Genomic DNA, 14976 nt, shown 5'->3' with positions numbered 1-14976 from the left:
AATTCCAACCTAAAGAACCTAACCCTTGGTAACACTAACCCAGAATAAGGCATTACTTTATAATGACTATAAGAATCAACACACAGCTAATGTGCATGCTAATAAGCATCTAGTTAATGGTGAATATGTGTATCTTAATGTAAAGGGTTAGCAAACACTCATATGGTTCATGAGCATCCTCACACAAAGTACAAGAGAAGAAATAGTCTTATCTCTATATTCTCTCCTCCACGTGTCAAAAAAGAGACTGATTCCGATCAGTTTTAAAAGTTTTAAAGCTATTTACAGGTGTGTTTCACATTATCAGGGAATCTTGTCAGATCAATGGATATGCAACAGTTTACAATTTGATTAATGCTGTGCTCTCCTTTCTTTGCATTAGAAAGAAGAAAATGGCAAGATCAGTCCCTCTATCCAAAGCCAACACCACCTTCTCTCTGGCTTTGTTCAAAAAGCTGAGCGATGACGACAAGACCGGGAACATCTTCTTCTCCCCTTTTAGCATCTCTTCAGCTATGGCTATGGTGATGCTGGGGGCCAGGGGCAACACAGCCGCCCAGATGTCGGAGGTACAGTAGACACACACACACACACACACACACACACATAGAAGCACACAGACGCACACACTTATTTAAATCACTTTGAGGGAAATTACATAGACTTCCATTCATTTCCTGGATACTTAATCCAACCATAACTTAACCCTTGACTCCAAAGAAGCTGTTTTCAAGTTGGGGAGAAGGCTTTTGTACCTTTTAACTGGTCTGGAGTCTGCAGCATGTCTCCAAAAGTAGCCTGATACCAGCGCGTGCACACACACACACACACACAGAAAGCGAGAGAGAGAGAGAGAGAGAGAGAGAGAGAGAGAGAGAGAGAGAGAGAGAGAGAGAGAGAGAGAGAAAGCTGTCAAAATGAACAGCACAAAGTTAAAGCCGTAATGTAAACACACCCAGGTGTTTACACAGGCACGTACTCAAATGTCATGACAAGTCAGTAGATGTGGTTCATTGTGTTGTTGGAATTTTGTCATGAAATTAATGCGTCAGAAGAGAAAGAGAAAGGCGGATCAGCGTTCTGTTCTGGCATGAGTACGGCCTTTATTCGGTGTCTCACTGGAAAACTGTAACCTAACTGTCTGGCAGATGAGGTGTGGTCACATGCATTAGTTACTCATTGTGTCTCCCAGCATCAGCAAATGTCACATGGATCTCCTCTGACTGACTCAGATCACAGGCAGAGGAACAGATACATTCATCTCTAAGCAGCAGACGTCAAAAATGATCAGCACAGTAAAGCGGTGAAGCCTAAAAAGGGAGCGATACAGTCCTGCCAGTGGTGGAGAGTACATTTAATCACTTTATTTGAGCTTTGCCATTTTAACAATTTACTTTTCGGGATCACATCCTTTACACACAAAAAGTGATGCACTTGCTTAAAATATGCATTTTAAATGACTGATATTTCCAATAGTATAAGAAACGATTAAATGATCCACCTTGACTTTCAATATTAATTACATGTTAATGCATCAGTAATAACAGTCAGGGACCATGATGAGGATTTTCACTTTTGTTTTTCTTGTTTAGTAACACATTTAATGCACGAATTTAACTTGTACTGATTTTTTTCCTTCTTTACAGCATGGTTTTGTTACTTTTCTCAAATAAATGATGTAAATTAAAAGTTTTATTACTTGCAGCTGCTGTCCAGACTGGAGTGACCCCAGAGTGAATCAGTCCTGTTTTAAAAAAAAAGGACACAATAATTTGAAACAGGGGAAATAGGAGACAGTAAAGCTGGGATCATTCAGTACACCATACTGTACAGCAGCAACAGATCTTTGCATTGTTCAGATAGTACAGGAAAATACGCTGAGTTGCAAAAATGAATGCTTCATTATTAAAATTTTTTTAGAGTTATTTTATTGAATACATTCCAAACATGTAAACCTGGTTTGGATGAGTTGTGCCTTGTGTATTGAGGCTTTTGCTCCCAACTGTCAACACCAACTGTAGAATGTTGATGGTGCTTTGACAGTCTTTGAGTGGGAATTTACATGGAAGCAAGTCTGAATTTGTAGGTTAACAGAACGGTGTCGTCCTGCCAGAGAGTCATCAGTTGTGTCGAACGTGTGAATACTTGAATACCTTGATGTGTACGTATGATTCAACATGAGGATGTAGAGAGATTTCCTTTCTCCAGACGGTTGCAGTGGTTTAGTAATGGTTAGCCTGTGCACACCCTTTCTCACACTTTCACAAACACACACACGCGCACACACACATGCTTGGTTGTGGATGTTGGTTAAAAACTTTTTCCTCTCCATCTAGCAAATACATGTACACACACAAACACACGAATAATGTTGAACTTATCAATGATCCTAATGATCAGGGAAACTACCATTTGCACCCTCAGGTCCTCTGCTTCACTGAGTCAGACCAGCCGGAGCTGCAAGGAGCACAGCAGTCAGTGATGCAGTCGCAGATGGAAACACGGATGCAGATGACGACGCAGTTACAGCAGACCACCAGACTGCCGCAGTATCTGCTCAAGGTGCCAACCAAGCCAAAATCAAAGAAATGATGAATGATTAGACTTGGTGGTGTCTTCTGGTTGGGAAATATGAGATTTTGGCTCCAGAGTATTTCACTCTTAATAATCCGCTGCGTTGCTTTGCCAATTTTCAAAATCTTACTGCATCTGTTAAAGCAGAATTTGGACATATGAAGTGCAAAAAAAGCAGATTTACGCAGCAAATTAATGTCAGCTTAAAAACCTGCTTACATGTTACTTTTTTCCCCCTTGATAATGGTTGCCTCAACACAATCTATGTAGCATGCAACACTCAATTTAATGATGATTTTGGTGTCTGTTGTCATCATTTCACAGGTAAGATGACCACGAGGCCAATGGTCCATATTGATATAACACAGGCCGTCCTTCATCTGTCACTGGCTCAGTGTGTCTTTGTAACCAAGGTCTTCTCTGGCTGTTCACAGTGCCTGAAATCCGAGGACGGTCAAGATGATGTCCATGCTCAATTTGCCAAAGTGCTGAGCAAGCTCAATGAGGCAGATGCTTCCTATACCCTCAGCGTTGCCAACAGGCTGTATGGAGAGCAGTCCTACCAGTTTGTTGCGGTGTGTGTGTGTGTGTGTGTGTGTGTGTGTGTGTGTCTGAACCTGAACTGCAGTCTTGTAATTTAGTAATGAGGATGAATGCCTTGCAACATGGCCTTAAGTAAATGTGCAGCCTTATTGTCACTTACCTTTCCAAAAAATACCTTAACTCTAAGAAATTAATAATAATAATAAAAAAAAATTAGATTACTTGACTGACTCATTTAAAACTGCTCATATGATTTCTGGTGGGGTGAGTCTGTTGGATATTTAAAGCTTTTTAGGGTTTCATTTATGTGTAGCACGCTATATTTTACTTACGTCATTTACATTATCCTGCTATGCAGTTGGTGTAAAAAAAAAAAAAAAAAGTACTTCCTGTATTGCTCAACCAGCTAAATGTATGAGGAGATTAGATGAGCTCTCTAGCAATCACATTGGTCAAGTGTGCTCAGCTCTCTGTTCATGTTGACTTCATCTCAAAATGAGAGTGTTCTTCTCCAGCTGTGCTGTGAGTATTCAAATGAGCCATTTATGATTTTCAGGATTTCTTATCAGAGTCCAAAAAGTACTACAGTGCTGAGCTGGAGTCTGTGGACTTCAAAGCCAGCGCAGAAGCGGCCAGGCTCCTCATCAATACCTGGGTGGAGGAGCAGACGCAAGGTAGATCTCACATTCACGTACACACACCCATCAGCACATAGACTGGAAGCTAAATCTAGGGCCTACCAGTCTCATGAAAAACATTGCTGGAGTGGAGCGCTCCAGTCTGCCACAGAACCTAATCCTCAATTCTCATCTAATTAAGCTGTTTCAGAGTTCATGCAGCCTTGGTGCTAATGATCATTTAACTTCAGTTCAGCTTCATAGACATCTAGACTGGTCTGGTCTGTCTGTTAGACTGGTTTATTTTGTCTCTGGTAGACAATTTGCCATTGGTACACTTTAAATTCTCCCCAGCCTCTGTGAATCCTCAGGGATCAGACCCCGGTCGTCAGCTGCAGAGCAGGTCACTGACCTTCTATCCCCACATGACATGATGAGTCCAGCATCAGATCCTCCCGTAGGGCCTTTTTCGTGTTGAATATGTCAAGACCCAAAGCTAGTGGACACAGGGACTTGCCATGAGAGCTGTAGGGCTCTGCTGCAATCTGCTGGAGGAAATTAGACACCTATTAAACATTTCTATTATTGTTTTTCGCTTTTTCCACCTGATCTCTAGTTCTTCCTCCTCGAGGAGTCTTAGTGCTTCTGGAAATTGTTGTAACAGAAGAAAAAAATAAAATATTCCTGAGTTTTGGATGAAAACATTACTGGAGCCTGTTCATGATGATAATTTTGCTCATTACTGTTCACCAGGTAAAATCAAGGACATTCTGTCCCAGGATGTGGTGGACAACATGACCAGGCTGGTACTGGTTAATGCCATCTACTTCAAAGGCAACTGGAACAAGAAGTTCGAGGAGGAGTCTACTGTTGATGCCCAGTTTAGAGTAAACAAGGTAATACAGCACAAAGACAGCGCTGGAGGAACAAAGGCAGCACTCTAGGTTCATGAGATGTTTTTGCCTGATAGCACACAGTTTGCATCAGGACTGTGATGTTTCTAGTTTGATCTGCTGCAGCTCACAGCATCAGGTGAAAATGAAACCGCCGCTGTGCAAGCTGCACCAGACGAGGGAAGCCCATTTTAGTTAGTTTGAGGAAGTTGCCATTGTTCCCATTGGTCTTGGGATTTGTGGAATATCCTGGAATTGTATGCTGGAGCTGTGTTTCAAACATGGAAAGTTACATAATTTGACTAATTCTGACTAAAGTAAAGTTTTATAAATTGATCACTACAAGGCAAGAGTAAGACAGGCAGGGATGCTTTGAATGACGTGGATGTCTTTGTGGAGAGCAGAGGCAGGGCCAGTGGGGTGGTCAGGGTGGCCACCCCTGATAAATGATGGGCTTTTCCAAATGTCACCTGAAACCAGATTGGGGGTAGGAGGAACCCCAAAAAACACATACATCAAAATAAAAAACATTCCTGGGACGATCGTCTGAGGAAATGACTTCTCACGTCTCACAAAATGTTTTGTCAGAATGAAAAATGTTAAGTCACCAGGCTTCTATGAGGATCTGTGATGCATCATAAGTCACAACTATGAGGATGGAAGTATTCAAAAAGCCGAGCATGTATTACAGTTTGTGGAAGCTTTGAGAGAACGACTCACTCAACAGGAGAAGTGCTTGTTCTGTTCACTGTTGTCCTCAGAATACCACTAAACCGGTGAAGATGATGAGCCAGAAAAGCAAATTCCCTCTCGCCTCCATTCCTGAGCTCAACTGTCAGGTAATGTCCGTGTTGTTCAACAGTATGGTTTTTCCCATGTTTGTCTGCCAAAAAAATGACATTTCAGTAATTTGTGAACAGATTTCAAGGAAATATGGTCGGACAGATTTAAGATTTGGTTCCATTCTGGTGATGTTGGAAACCATCCAGGCCGATGATAATAATAAATGTGATTATCTTTAAATGAAATAAGATTATGGACAGAATGTTTCTGGACAGCTCCTAGAGATGCCTTATAAAGGGGAGGAGCTCAGCATGCTCATCTTCCTGCCCAATGACATCGAGGACGACACCACAGGCTTGGAGAAGGTAGGACACATAGAGTATACACATACTGCAAAGAAATGTCCAATTTTTAAGAGATAGACTAATCACTGATATTGTATCCACACCAGCTGGAGAAGGAGCTGACCTATGAGAAGTTTGTGGACTGGACTTGTCCCGACTTGATGGGTGAAACTGAGGTTGAAGTGAAGCTGCCTCGATTCAAGATGGAGGAGAATTATGACTTGAAAAACGTCCTGGCCAGCATGGGCATGACGGATGCTTTCGATGTCTCACGGAGCGACCTCTCTGGTAAGACATACAGTATGCCACTAATGTATACGCTGCATAGTATTTCAAGTATTTCAAGAGTGCAACGAGCCAGATGGTTTGTTACACAGAACCATCTGGGAAATCATCTTTGGAAACTATTTGGAAAAGGGCAGGCGATTTGAAAAAAATGCTATAGCAGCATCAACGCTAACCTCTTTAGGTGCCACCACTGTCGCTTCTCTTACTGTCATTATACCTAAACCATGCCCGCAGCTGCCAGTAGTTCCTTATAGGAGGCTGATTAGTCCAAAGCAACTGTGATTTGGTCATAAGCGCATAACTTGAAGCCTGTCAAGATGAGTTCTCGGCTCGAGTGATCTCATGCCTCGCAAGGTAACAACATAACTGCAGGGACAAATAAAAGAGCACGACTTACCTTACAGTAATTCAAACCTCATCCGTTCACAGTGCTATTAACATAAAAAAAACCCAAAACAGATTCATTAGAGATTTGTAAGAGGTGCTGTGCAAAAACAGTCAAATAAAAACATTGCTGACTGGAAATACATAGAAACATTATCTGTCACCAGGACTGCTGGGACATCAGAAAAAGGTTGTGCTTGATTGTTTTTGCAAAGAACACAAAGCATCGCTGATTCAGTGCGATAAAGCAATGGACTCTCTCCTCTGCTGACAGGCATGTCTCCCGCCAACGACCTGGTACTGTCTGAAGTCATTCACAAGGCCTTCGTGGAGGTCAGCGAGGAGGGAACTGAGGCTGCTGCTGCCACTGGTGCTGTCTCAACTACTCGCCTTGAACCGTTTCCTGGCTTCTTCATCGCAGACCACCCCTTCCTCTTCTTCATCCGACATAATGCCACAAAGAGCATTCTCTTTGCCGGCCGATACTCCTCCCCTGAGTAAGCACGGCTGCATTTCTTTTAGACATGGACGGATTATGAGACCACTGGCCTCTGGGCACAGGCATGGAAAAGGCCACCCATAAGAGCTAGAGTCACAGTCCTTTCTGTGGCCGCTTTGGGTCTTTTTGTAGTCATTTTGCATGTTCTGGGGTAACTTGGCATCTCTTTGTGGTTGTTTTCCCTGACCCCTTTGGGTGTATGGGCCTGTGCCCTGTAGACCAGTTCAGTAATCCGTCCGTGCACATGGAACTTTGTGATTCTACCAGAGGTGGTAAATATCTGCTGTAGTTACAATATAAAAGGCTAGCAGTTTTCATCAGTTTTAACGTTGAATAATGTCCAAGAGCAGGATTTGGCAAAAGTATTTAAAATGAATCTATGGTGCTAGGCTAAAATTACACATGCATTCGTTTTACACAAGTGATTCTGTCTTCATAATATGCTTTTAATTACTAGCAACATAAGCACACACTGTATTTTCACTGCTTCTAAACCAGGTTTGTCCACGCTCTGTTTGTCCCTCGCTCCTTCCTCATGGGCGTCCTTCCAAAATTCTCGGTTTTCAAGTTTTACTCACAGCACCCTCACATTCCACTCATTATCTCATCCACTAATCTGTCACAAGATCAAAAGTGTTGCAATTGTTTCCCACAGCCTGTTATTTGAAGGTGTGTTTGTGCGCAATTCCAATTTCAGTTCATGAATTAAAAATATCGTTTCCTGTAATTGAGTATAGAAATATTGTGTAGACCGTCTGAATGTTTTCCTCCTTGTCCAGAGAGAATTGTAAATCTGATATCTATTTGAAGTAAACAAGAGTCTCATAGAAGCGCATTACCTACGCCTGAGACTGTGTGATGCTGTGTTATATTACCAATTTTATTATCACCATTTTAAGTGCAGTTAACTGTTGGCATGCTCCAATTACATGATGTGCATACTGAATGTGGAGTAAAGACAGCAGAGTTTACATAAGAATGCAGACTGTTGCCTTAACGAGCAGAATAAAGACTGTGGTATGAATCAATAAGTGTTTGGTGTTTCATTCAACAAATCTGTGTTTTGTGGATGAACCCGGCAGGTTAAAAAGGTTTGTTCTGTCTACTAACTACTACAAGCTCAAATCCAGTAACTGGCTCAGTCAGGTGATCACTCCTTCGGTTGTGATGTTTTAACTGAATCCTCTCGTTGTGCAGATCACGGTTTTCTTTTGATGGAAATCAGCCCCATTTCTTCTCTTTCTTACTGGTTCCTATTTGTTTTATAGTGACGCCTGATGGTGAATTAATTAGATAGAAATTGGTTGGAGATACCAGCCCCTCAGGTTTAGTAGTAGTTTTTATGACGTCTATATTTTTTATACTCTGTTATAGTTGTTATTTTTCGGGTTCACGACATGTGTTGGTCACAAAGATCTCTTAAATTCAAATGTCTTTACTGCCTAGACATAAATCCTGACTTGTTAAAAGCGCACTTCTCTTTTTCCATTTGTGGACTTGCCTGCACTGATGGAACCGTCTTGTTTTGAGGGGTAGATATACAGTGAGTGTATCCTTTGGGTGAAAGTCCTGTGGTGCTGAACTGAATTTTAAATAAACAATATCTGATATAGTCTACAAAACTTAAGATGCCTGGCAGCAAAAACGACACAAGAACTCTTTTTTAAATGAATGCATCACTGTGGGCTGCTGAGAACTCAGCAGCTCATTTGCCAAAGCTTTCTGGGGTGTGTCAGTAAATAAAAACGGGTGTCTCAAACACAAATCTACCTGCAGCAGGAGGGATCCTGAACACACGAGGACCAGCAGCACACTGTCTGTCAGTAAGTGCAGAATGTGGGGTTTGATTCTTCATGAAAAGCAGTAATTCTTTGATCTGGGCAACACAAAGAATATTCTCTACTGTACTGCTACCAAACAGAGCTGTCAAAACGTTAGATATTTATGAGATGTGAACCTGGTTTACTTGATGTGTAGCATCTGTGGTTATAAAGGAATATGCTTGGAACAACCCATCACTTTTTGGGTGGGAAAGTGTGGTAACTCTTATTCATACAGCATGTCATTACAGTGTCATTTTGTTGAATGAATCCTATACTAATTAAATACTGACCAGTTCCTCTTTAAATGAAGGAACAATGGAGATAATTAGACTGTGGAAACAAGATAGAAACGAGTTGGTATTTTTGAAGAAAGGAGAAGTTATCTATGCAAGTACCGGTGTGGTTCAGCAGCCTGCTGGGAATCCAAAGTGAACTTTGGTGAGCATGAGCGTGGTTGATGATTAATGAAGAGCACGCGCCTGAGATTGCTGCACTGGCGCTGGAGCGAGCACGTGCAGGATTGAGGAGAGTTCAGAGCGCAGAGTGAAGGGATCAGATCATTTGCTGCTGTTAAGACATTAATTACCAATTAAAGGCAAAACATAAAAAGCCTTAAAAAAAATTATGATGAAGCCAATATAATGAAGGGTTTAAATATTTCCTTCCTCGTTTGAGCACCGGGCACAATTTTTGTTTTATCTGCGTTGTATTATAGAACAACCAATGATCTGTTTTGAAGACAACTTTTTATTAATATTTTGGATGTTAATGTTCCAAGAGGAAATTTAACTAATCAGACAAAGGAATGTGGCAATATCGCATCGCCATGCCCTTTGGCCGCAACTTAGGTAATTTCACCTGTGATAATGTTGGAAACACATACAACCAATGTGAAGTCATGCCACAGAAACCAGAGAGGCAAAACATTTTAAATATTCAAAATAAAAAACAGGTCTGGCACATAATTTCTGGCATTACGACAAAGAATTTATTTTGCTTACAGCCTAAAACCTGTCTGTATTTGTTAATACAGTTTAATTACCGTTGTGTGCGCTAGCCTCGGAAGAAAAAAAAGCGAATTAAATCTTGTTGTGCCGACGGCTTCCGTATAATGACATATGAAAATGCGGAAGCTCATGTGGCAAGTTTTTGGGCGTGTCAGCTTGTGAACAAGCAGTTTCCAGCAGAAGTCTTCCTGCGACAGAAAGGCTCCTGATCACTTGAGGACAACGAGGAAAGTGTGTGTGAGTAAGTAGAGGATGACTCTCACTCAGTTTCTCACGGCAGAATAATGTTTGCTTTGTTGACAGTCGCCTCATCAGCAGCAGTCGCCTCATCCAGACTATCAGCTCACTGGCTCATTTGAACTTATCAGATAAAGGAATTAACAGCTCTTCCCTCCTTTCTTTGCATCAGACACAATATGGCATCACCATCCCCGCTATCCAAAGGCAACACCATCTTCTCTCTGGCTCTGTTGAGAAAGCTGAGCGATGACGACAAGACCGCAAATGTCTTCTTCTCCCCTTTTAGCATCTCTTCAGCCTTGGCTATGGTGATGCTGGGGGCCAGAGGCAACACACTTGCGCAGATTGTGGAGGTGCAACACACACACAGGACCTACACAGACTTTGAAAACAAGTGTTTGTGCTCACAGAGCATTTCTTTAAGTGTCATATTAAAGTGTATTTTCACTTGTTCCTAATTGAGTATATTTTCCTCGATCACCAGTTGTCTGCTGTGTCCACAGTGCCTGGAAACCCAGGATTGTCAGGATGATGTCCACGTTAGCTTTGCCCGACTGCTGAGCGAGCTCAACCAGCCAGACACTCCGTATGCCCTCAGTGTTGCCAACAGACTGTACGGGGAGCAGTCCTATCGGTTCGTTCAGGTGTGTGTGTGTGTGTGTGTGTGTGTGTGTGTGTGTGTGTGTGTGTGTGTGTGTGTGTGTGTGTGTGTGTGTCTTCAAGTGTATCTCCATGGGTGTGATTATGTGTGTTAGGCTTGAGTGAATGAGCAACGCAGATAGAAATATTAGACTCCATGGCCTCTATTTTTGATTCCGCCGCCGGTGCGGCGCAGCGCAAAGTCTGACACGGTCGAAACCTGCCTGTGAGGTGTTGGTGACGTGAGCGCACGACTCCACTGGTTTGCGCCGCTGGCGTGGACCGAAATGGAACGAAAATCCAAATCTGCCGGCTGATTATGGCGACACCTCCCCCTACTGCACTGCAACGCCCATCCTGACGCACCTCTGTGCGCCTTGGTTTACCAAAATACCAAGTGCGCCTGCCTGCGCTGCACGAAAATACCACTGCGCAGGGGGCGCACCCTACGCCGCGCCGGCAGCGGAATCGAAAATAGAGCCCCATGGGTGAGTGAGTGAACAGCAGGCAAGCATGCAAGGAAGTAAAGAAACAGACGAAATGCATCAATGTGATGAATTCGCTCGGGTGAATCCAGACATGTTGTGGTTCCAGGATTTCTTAACACAAACCAGGAAACACTACAGTGCAGAGCTGGAGACTGTGGACTTCATAAGCAGGTTTGAGCAAGCAAGGGTCAACATCAACAGCTGGGTGGAGAAGCAGACACAAGGTGCATCACACACACGAACACACCCCATCAGTTTGATTCATTAGCCCCTACAGACCGCATGCAGTCATGATGACGAAATGTTGAGGTGAGCTCCATCCGCCTTTTAATAAAAAAAAAAAAAAGTGTGTGCTGGTGACTCCCCTCTTCAGATGTTAGTAATGGAAACCCCCTCGTCCAAAAAATGTTGAATAACCTGCTATTTTTCAGGTATCTATGTTTTCGGAGGACACAGCTAATGAGCGTTGTTTTTCTTCAGATGATCTTGAGTTTCGGGTGGAAGCTTTGTGCTCTCTGGCATTGATACTACTGGTTCCATGTGGTTTTAATGCTGTCAACAGGTAAAATTAAGGATGTTGTGGCCAAAGACATGGTGAACAGTTTGACCCGGCTGGTGTTGGTCAATGCCATCTACTTCAAAGGCACCTGGAATGAACCATTCCTGAGGGTTCGCACGCATGATGCCCAGTTTAGAGTCAACAAGGTAAAGCTGCACAAAGAAAGCACTCAGTGAACACTGACTGTATGGTAGAATATACAGTAACTAAGGTCTAATAGCTGGATATGAAGTGAATTTCTTTAGAGATTGAACCTTGAAAGGGATTTTTTTCAATGTCACATTCTATCACGTATGTGAAAGTCCTAAAAAGAGTCTGTGAATTCTTCATCAGGGTCATGGCTGCAGAAAATGCTCCAAATCTGACACAAAAGACTAAAAATCTGTTCAGGACATGTTGGCACCTCATGTTCGTCTCACCTCTAACACTAACTCAGCTTACACACAGCATAAATAAAGCAACACTGGCATCCACTTTGAGCTCGTTTCATGGCGTCTGATGTGAAGTCTAATATTTACTGACATTTTATCCCTGATTTGATCCACTAACTCCTATGACGAGGTCTCTGTGGTTTACTTAATATTCCACTTTCTTGCAGCCAATCAGAGTCAGTGAATCAGTGTTAATATCCCAAATGTTGCTCAACCAGAGCCTGTTTTAAAATAGTGTTTTCTCAATTCTAAAAGATTCTGCTTCCTCTCTTTGTTCTCTCAGAATGACACTAAGCCAGTGCAGATGATGAGACAAAAAACCTACTTTCCTTTTGCCTTTGTTCCTGAAGCCAACTGTCAGGTAATTAAGCAACTGATCAGTCAGTCAATATGGCCAGAGAGCAGTATAAACTGTGTTTGCTGTCATGTTTGAAACCCTCTGTTGGGCAGGTCCTGGAGATGCCTTACAAAGGAAAAGAACTCAGCATGCTCATCTTTTTACCCAAGGAGATGGAGGACAATACAACAGGTCTGGAGAAGGTAGGACACGGACACACACACACACACACACACACGCTCTGAATATGATCATTGACACATGTAATTGTTGATGTTTTATCCACCCCCAGCTGGAGAAGCAGCTGACCTATGAGAAATTTGTGGAGTGGACTCGTCCAGACAAGATGGCTCGAGTTGAGGTGGACGTGAGGCTGCCTCGATTCAAGATGGAGAAGAATTATGACCTGAACAATGTCCTGAAAAACATGGGCATGGTGGATGCTTTCGATGCCTTAAAGAGCGACTTCTCTGGTGAGACTGATCGACCACATCGGATACAGTGACTGTAATGTCAGCAGTGAAACTATCCAGTGTTATAAAAAGCAGTAAAAACTACTTCCACCTTGACCAGTTACAACAATACAATGTTTTGCTTTGAGACATCAGTGTTATCTACTAATAATAGCCACCAGCATTCCTCAGCAGAACAGTTACTTTCACTTCGACACTTAGGGTTTTTTCTAGTAGTGCTTGTTTGCCTTCTGTCGGATTTTGAATGACGGGCCTTTACTTGCATTGCGCCTTCGAAATGAATGATTGTACTTCGTCTACCTTCCCTGTCACAGAGGTGTCTGAACCAGCTGTACTGGCTGATGCTGATAACTTCCTTCATCATCCAGGTGGTTCTTGGGTTGCTCTCAGGGCAAACATCAGCCTCAGCTCTCTGGAGCATTTTGATAGTTTTGACTATTTTGGGAATAGGCCCTGAGTTCCCTATTTATGGTGAGGACAGCACTCGTTGTCTGGTTTCTTATCCATTAGCGCTTGTTTGGGTGACCTTACCAGGCTCTCAACAATGGATGCTATCACGTTTAATCGGAGAGAGAAACCGCGCCAAAATGTTGTGAATCAAAAAATGCTGTTAAGAAGCTAAGTTGATTCTTTTGATTGAGAGACTCGTAGGGGCAGAAATGACACACTGTGTGCTGAAGGGAGCCTGTGAAGAACAGAAGAAGAATGTTGTAGTTAGGAGAAGCTATACTGACAAATACGTTCAGTGTCCACTGGTGATCCAAAACACAAAGGTAGCATGCATATTGATTATTGTGTACAGTGTAAAGCATCACAGCTAAGCACATGACAGTGCACTTTTTTTGGTTTAAAAATGTCTTTCTTTTCTCCTCTTGGACAGGCATGTCTGAGACCAGAGGCCTGGTACTTTCAAAAGTCGCCCACAAGGCTTTTGTGGAGGTGAATGAAGAGGGAACTGAAGCTGCTGCTGCCACCACTGTGTACTGTGAGCCTCTGTGTGCCAATCTCAATTTAGTGCACTTCGTCGCCGACCACCCCTTCCTCTTCTTCATCCGACATAACACCACCATGAGCGTTCTCTTTGCCGGCCGATTCTGCTCCCCTGTGTGAGCACTGTGCCCTGTGCAGCTGTGTGACCCAGCTGCTTCCTTTTAATGCAGTTAAAGGAACAGTTTTTAGGGCGTAGTGTCACTGCTCTGGAGTGTGTGCACAGCACCTCTGCATTGCTTTAGCTGTGAAGCACATTTCCCCGCTGAGTTGAATCCAAATTCCCATCCCATGTTTTCAAGACCACATTTTTGGCGGAAAGCCTTAAAGTGAAAACTGTGGATTCGCTCACCGCACCCTCGCATTAACACCCAGAACTACAAAGCTGAACGTATCCCACTTGTTGTCCAGTCTGTTGCTTGCAGGTGTGCTTTTGCTGATTTTTATAAATACTTTTCCCGATGATTATGTGTATTTTGGAAAGAATCTTTGCTTATGCTTGAGTAGGAAACTAAGTGTGGCAAACACTCTGGCATGTTGAACTGTTGCACCTACACATCATCATGAGTACAATGCTTTGAAATGTAACTGAGTATATTGAGCATAGAGTATAATGACAGCAGATTTTGTCAGCTAATGAATTCAAAGTGCTGCACCAATATGTATGTTTCTGTTTGTACAAATGGAATAAAGGCATGGTTTGAAAACTGTGTGCATGTTTTTGTTTAATTTTATTACCCTTTGTGTTACAGTACATTTTGTGCTGAATTCCCTCAGACTTCATGCTGCAGCCATCCAACATATCCTCAGGTTGGAACCAATTAGGCCAGGAGGCCAGTGGAGGGAGCTGATGATTGCATTTAATCCTCTTGGATTTGTAACAGTGCTTTAGGTCATGTGTTTGGACGTTGAGAAAAATGGATTGAAGCAAGACAGAAAAGATTAATCGGGGTTCAAACACCTCTGGAGCCACAGTGGAAATCTGATAAAGGCGGCAACTGGAGTGTACTGAATGTACAGTATGTAACAAGGTTACGTTAAAACATATTTTGAGACTTCATAGAGGT

The 14976-nt window shown here is 42.7% G+C and overlaps 1 protein-coding gene across 2 annotated transcripts; it reads left to right on the top strand.

The window, feature by feature from the left end:
- Positions 1 to 339: 339 nt before the first annotated feature.
- Positions 340 to 14617, top strand: LOC139346484 (leukocyte elastase inhibitor-like). 2 transcript variants are annotated; one of them, XM_070985525.1, is made up of 9 exons: positions 340 to 569; positions 2425 to 2562; positions 3009 to 3149; positions 3674 to 3791; positions 4488 to 4630; positions 5389 to 5466; positions 5686 to 5775; positions 5862 to 6042; positions 6701 to 7244. In XM_070985525.1, the coding sequence occupies exons 1-9, from the start codon at positions 393 to 395 to the stop codon at positions 6925 to 6927; spliced, it is 1293 nt and encodes a 430-aa protein (XP_070841626.1). In that variant the 5' UTR covers positions 340 to 392; the 3' UTR covers positions 6928 to 7244. The 2 variants fall into 2 exon arrangements, with proteins under 2 accessions (XP_070841626.1, XP_070841625.1); XM_070985524.1 differs by lacking the exons at positions 340 to 569; positions 2425 to 2562; positions 3009 to 3149; ... (4 more) ...; positions 5862 to 6042; positions 6701 to 7244 and adding exons at positions 9893 to 9996; positions 10165 to 10348; positions 10499 to 10639; ... (4 more) ...; positions 12742 to 12922; positions 13803 to 14617.
- The last annotated feature ends 359 nt before the right edge of the window (positions 14618 to 14976 follow it).

The sequence above is a fragment of the Chaetodon trifascialis genome, chromosome 18 (genome assembly GCF_039877785.1).
Source record: "Chaetodon trifascialis isolate fChaTrf1 chromosome 18, fChaTrf1.hap1, whole genome shotgun sequence".
Lineage (NCBI taxonomy): Eukaryota > Metazoa > Chordata > Actinopteri > Chaetodontiformes > Chaetodontidae > Chaetodon > Chaetodon trifascialis.
The sequence above is the reverse complement of the archived record's forward strand: the minus strand, read 5'-3'. Positions and strand labels throughout refer to the sequence as shown.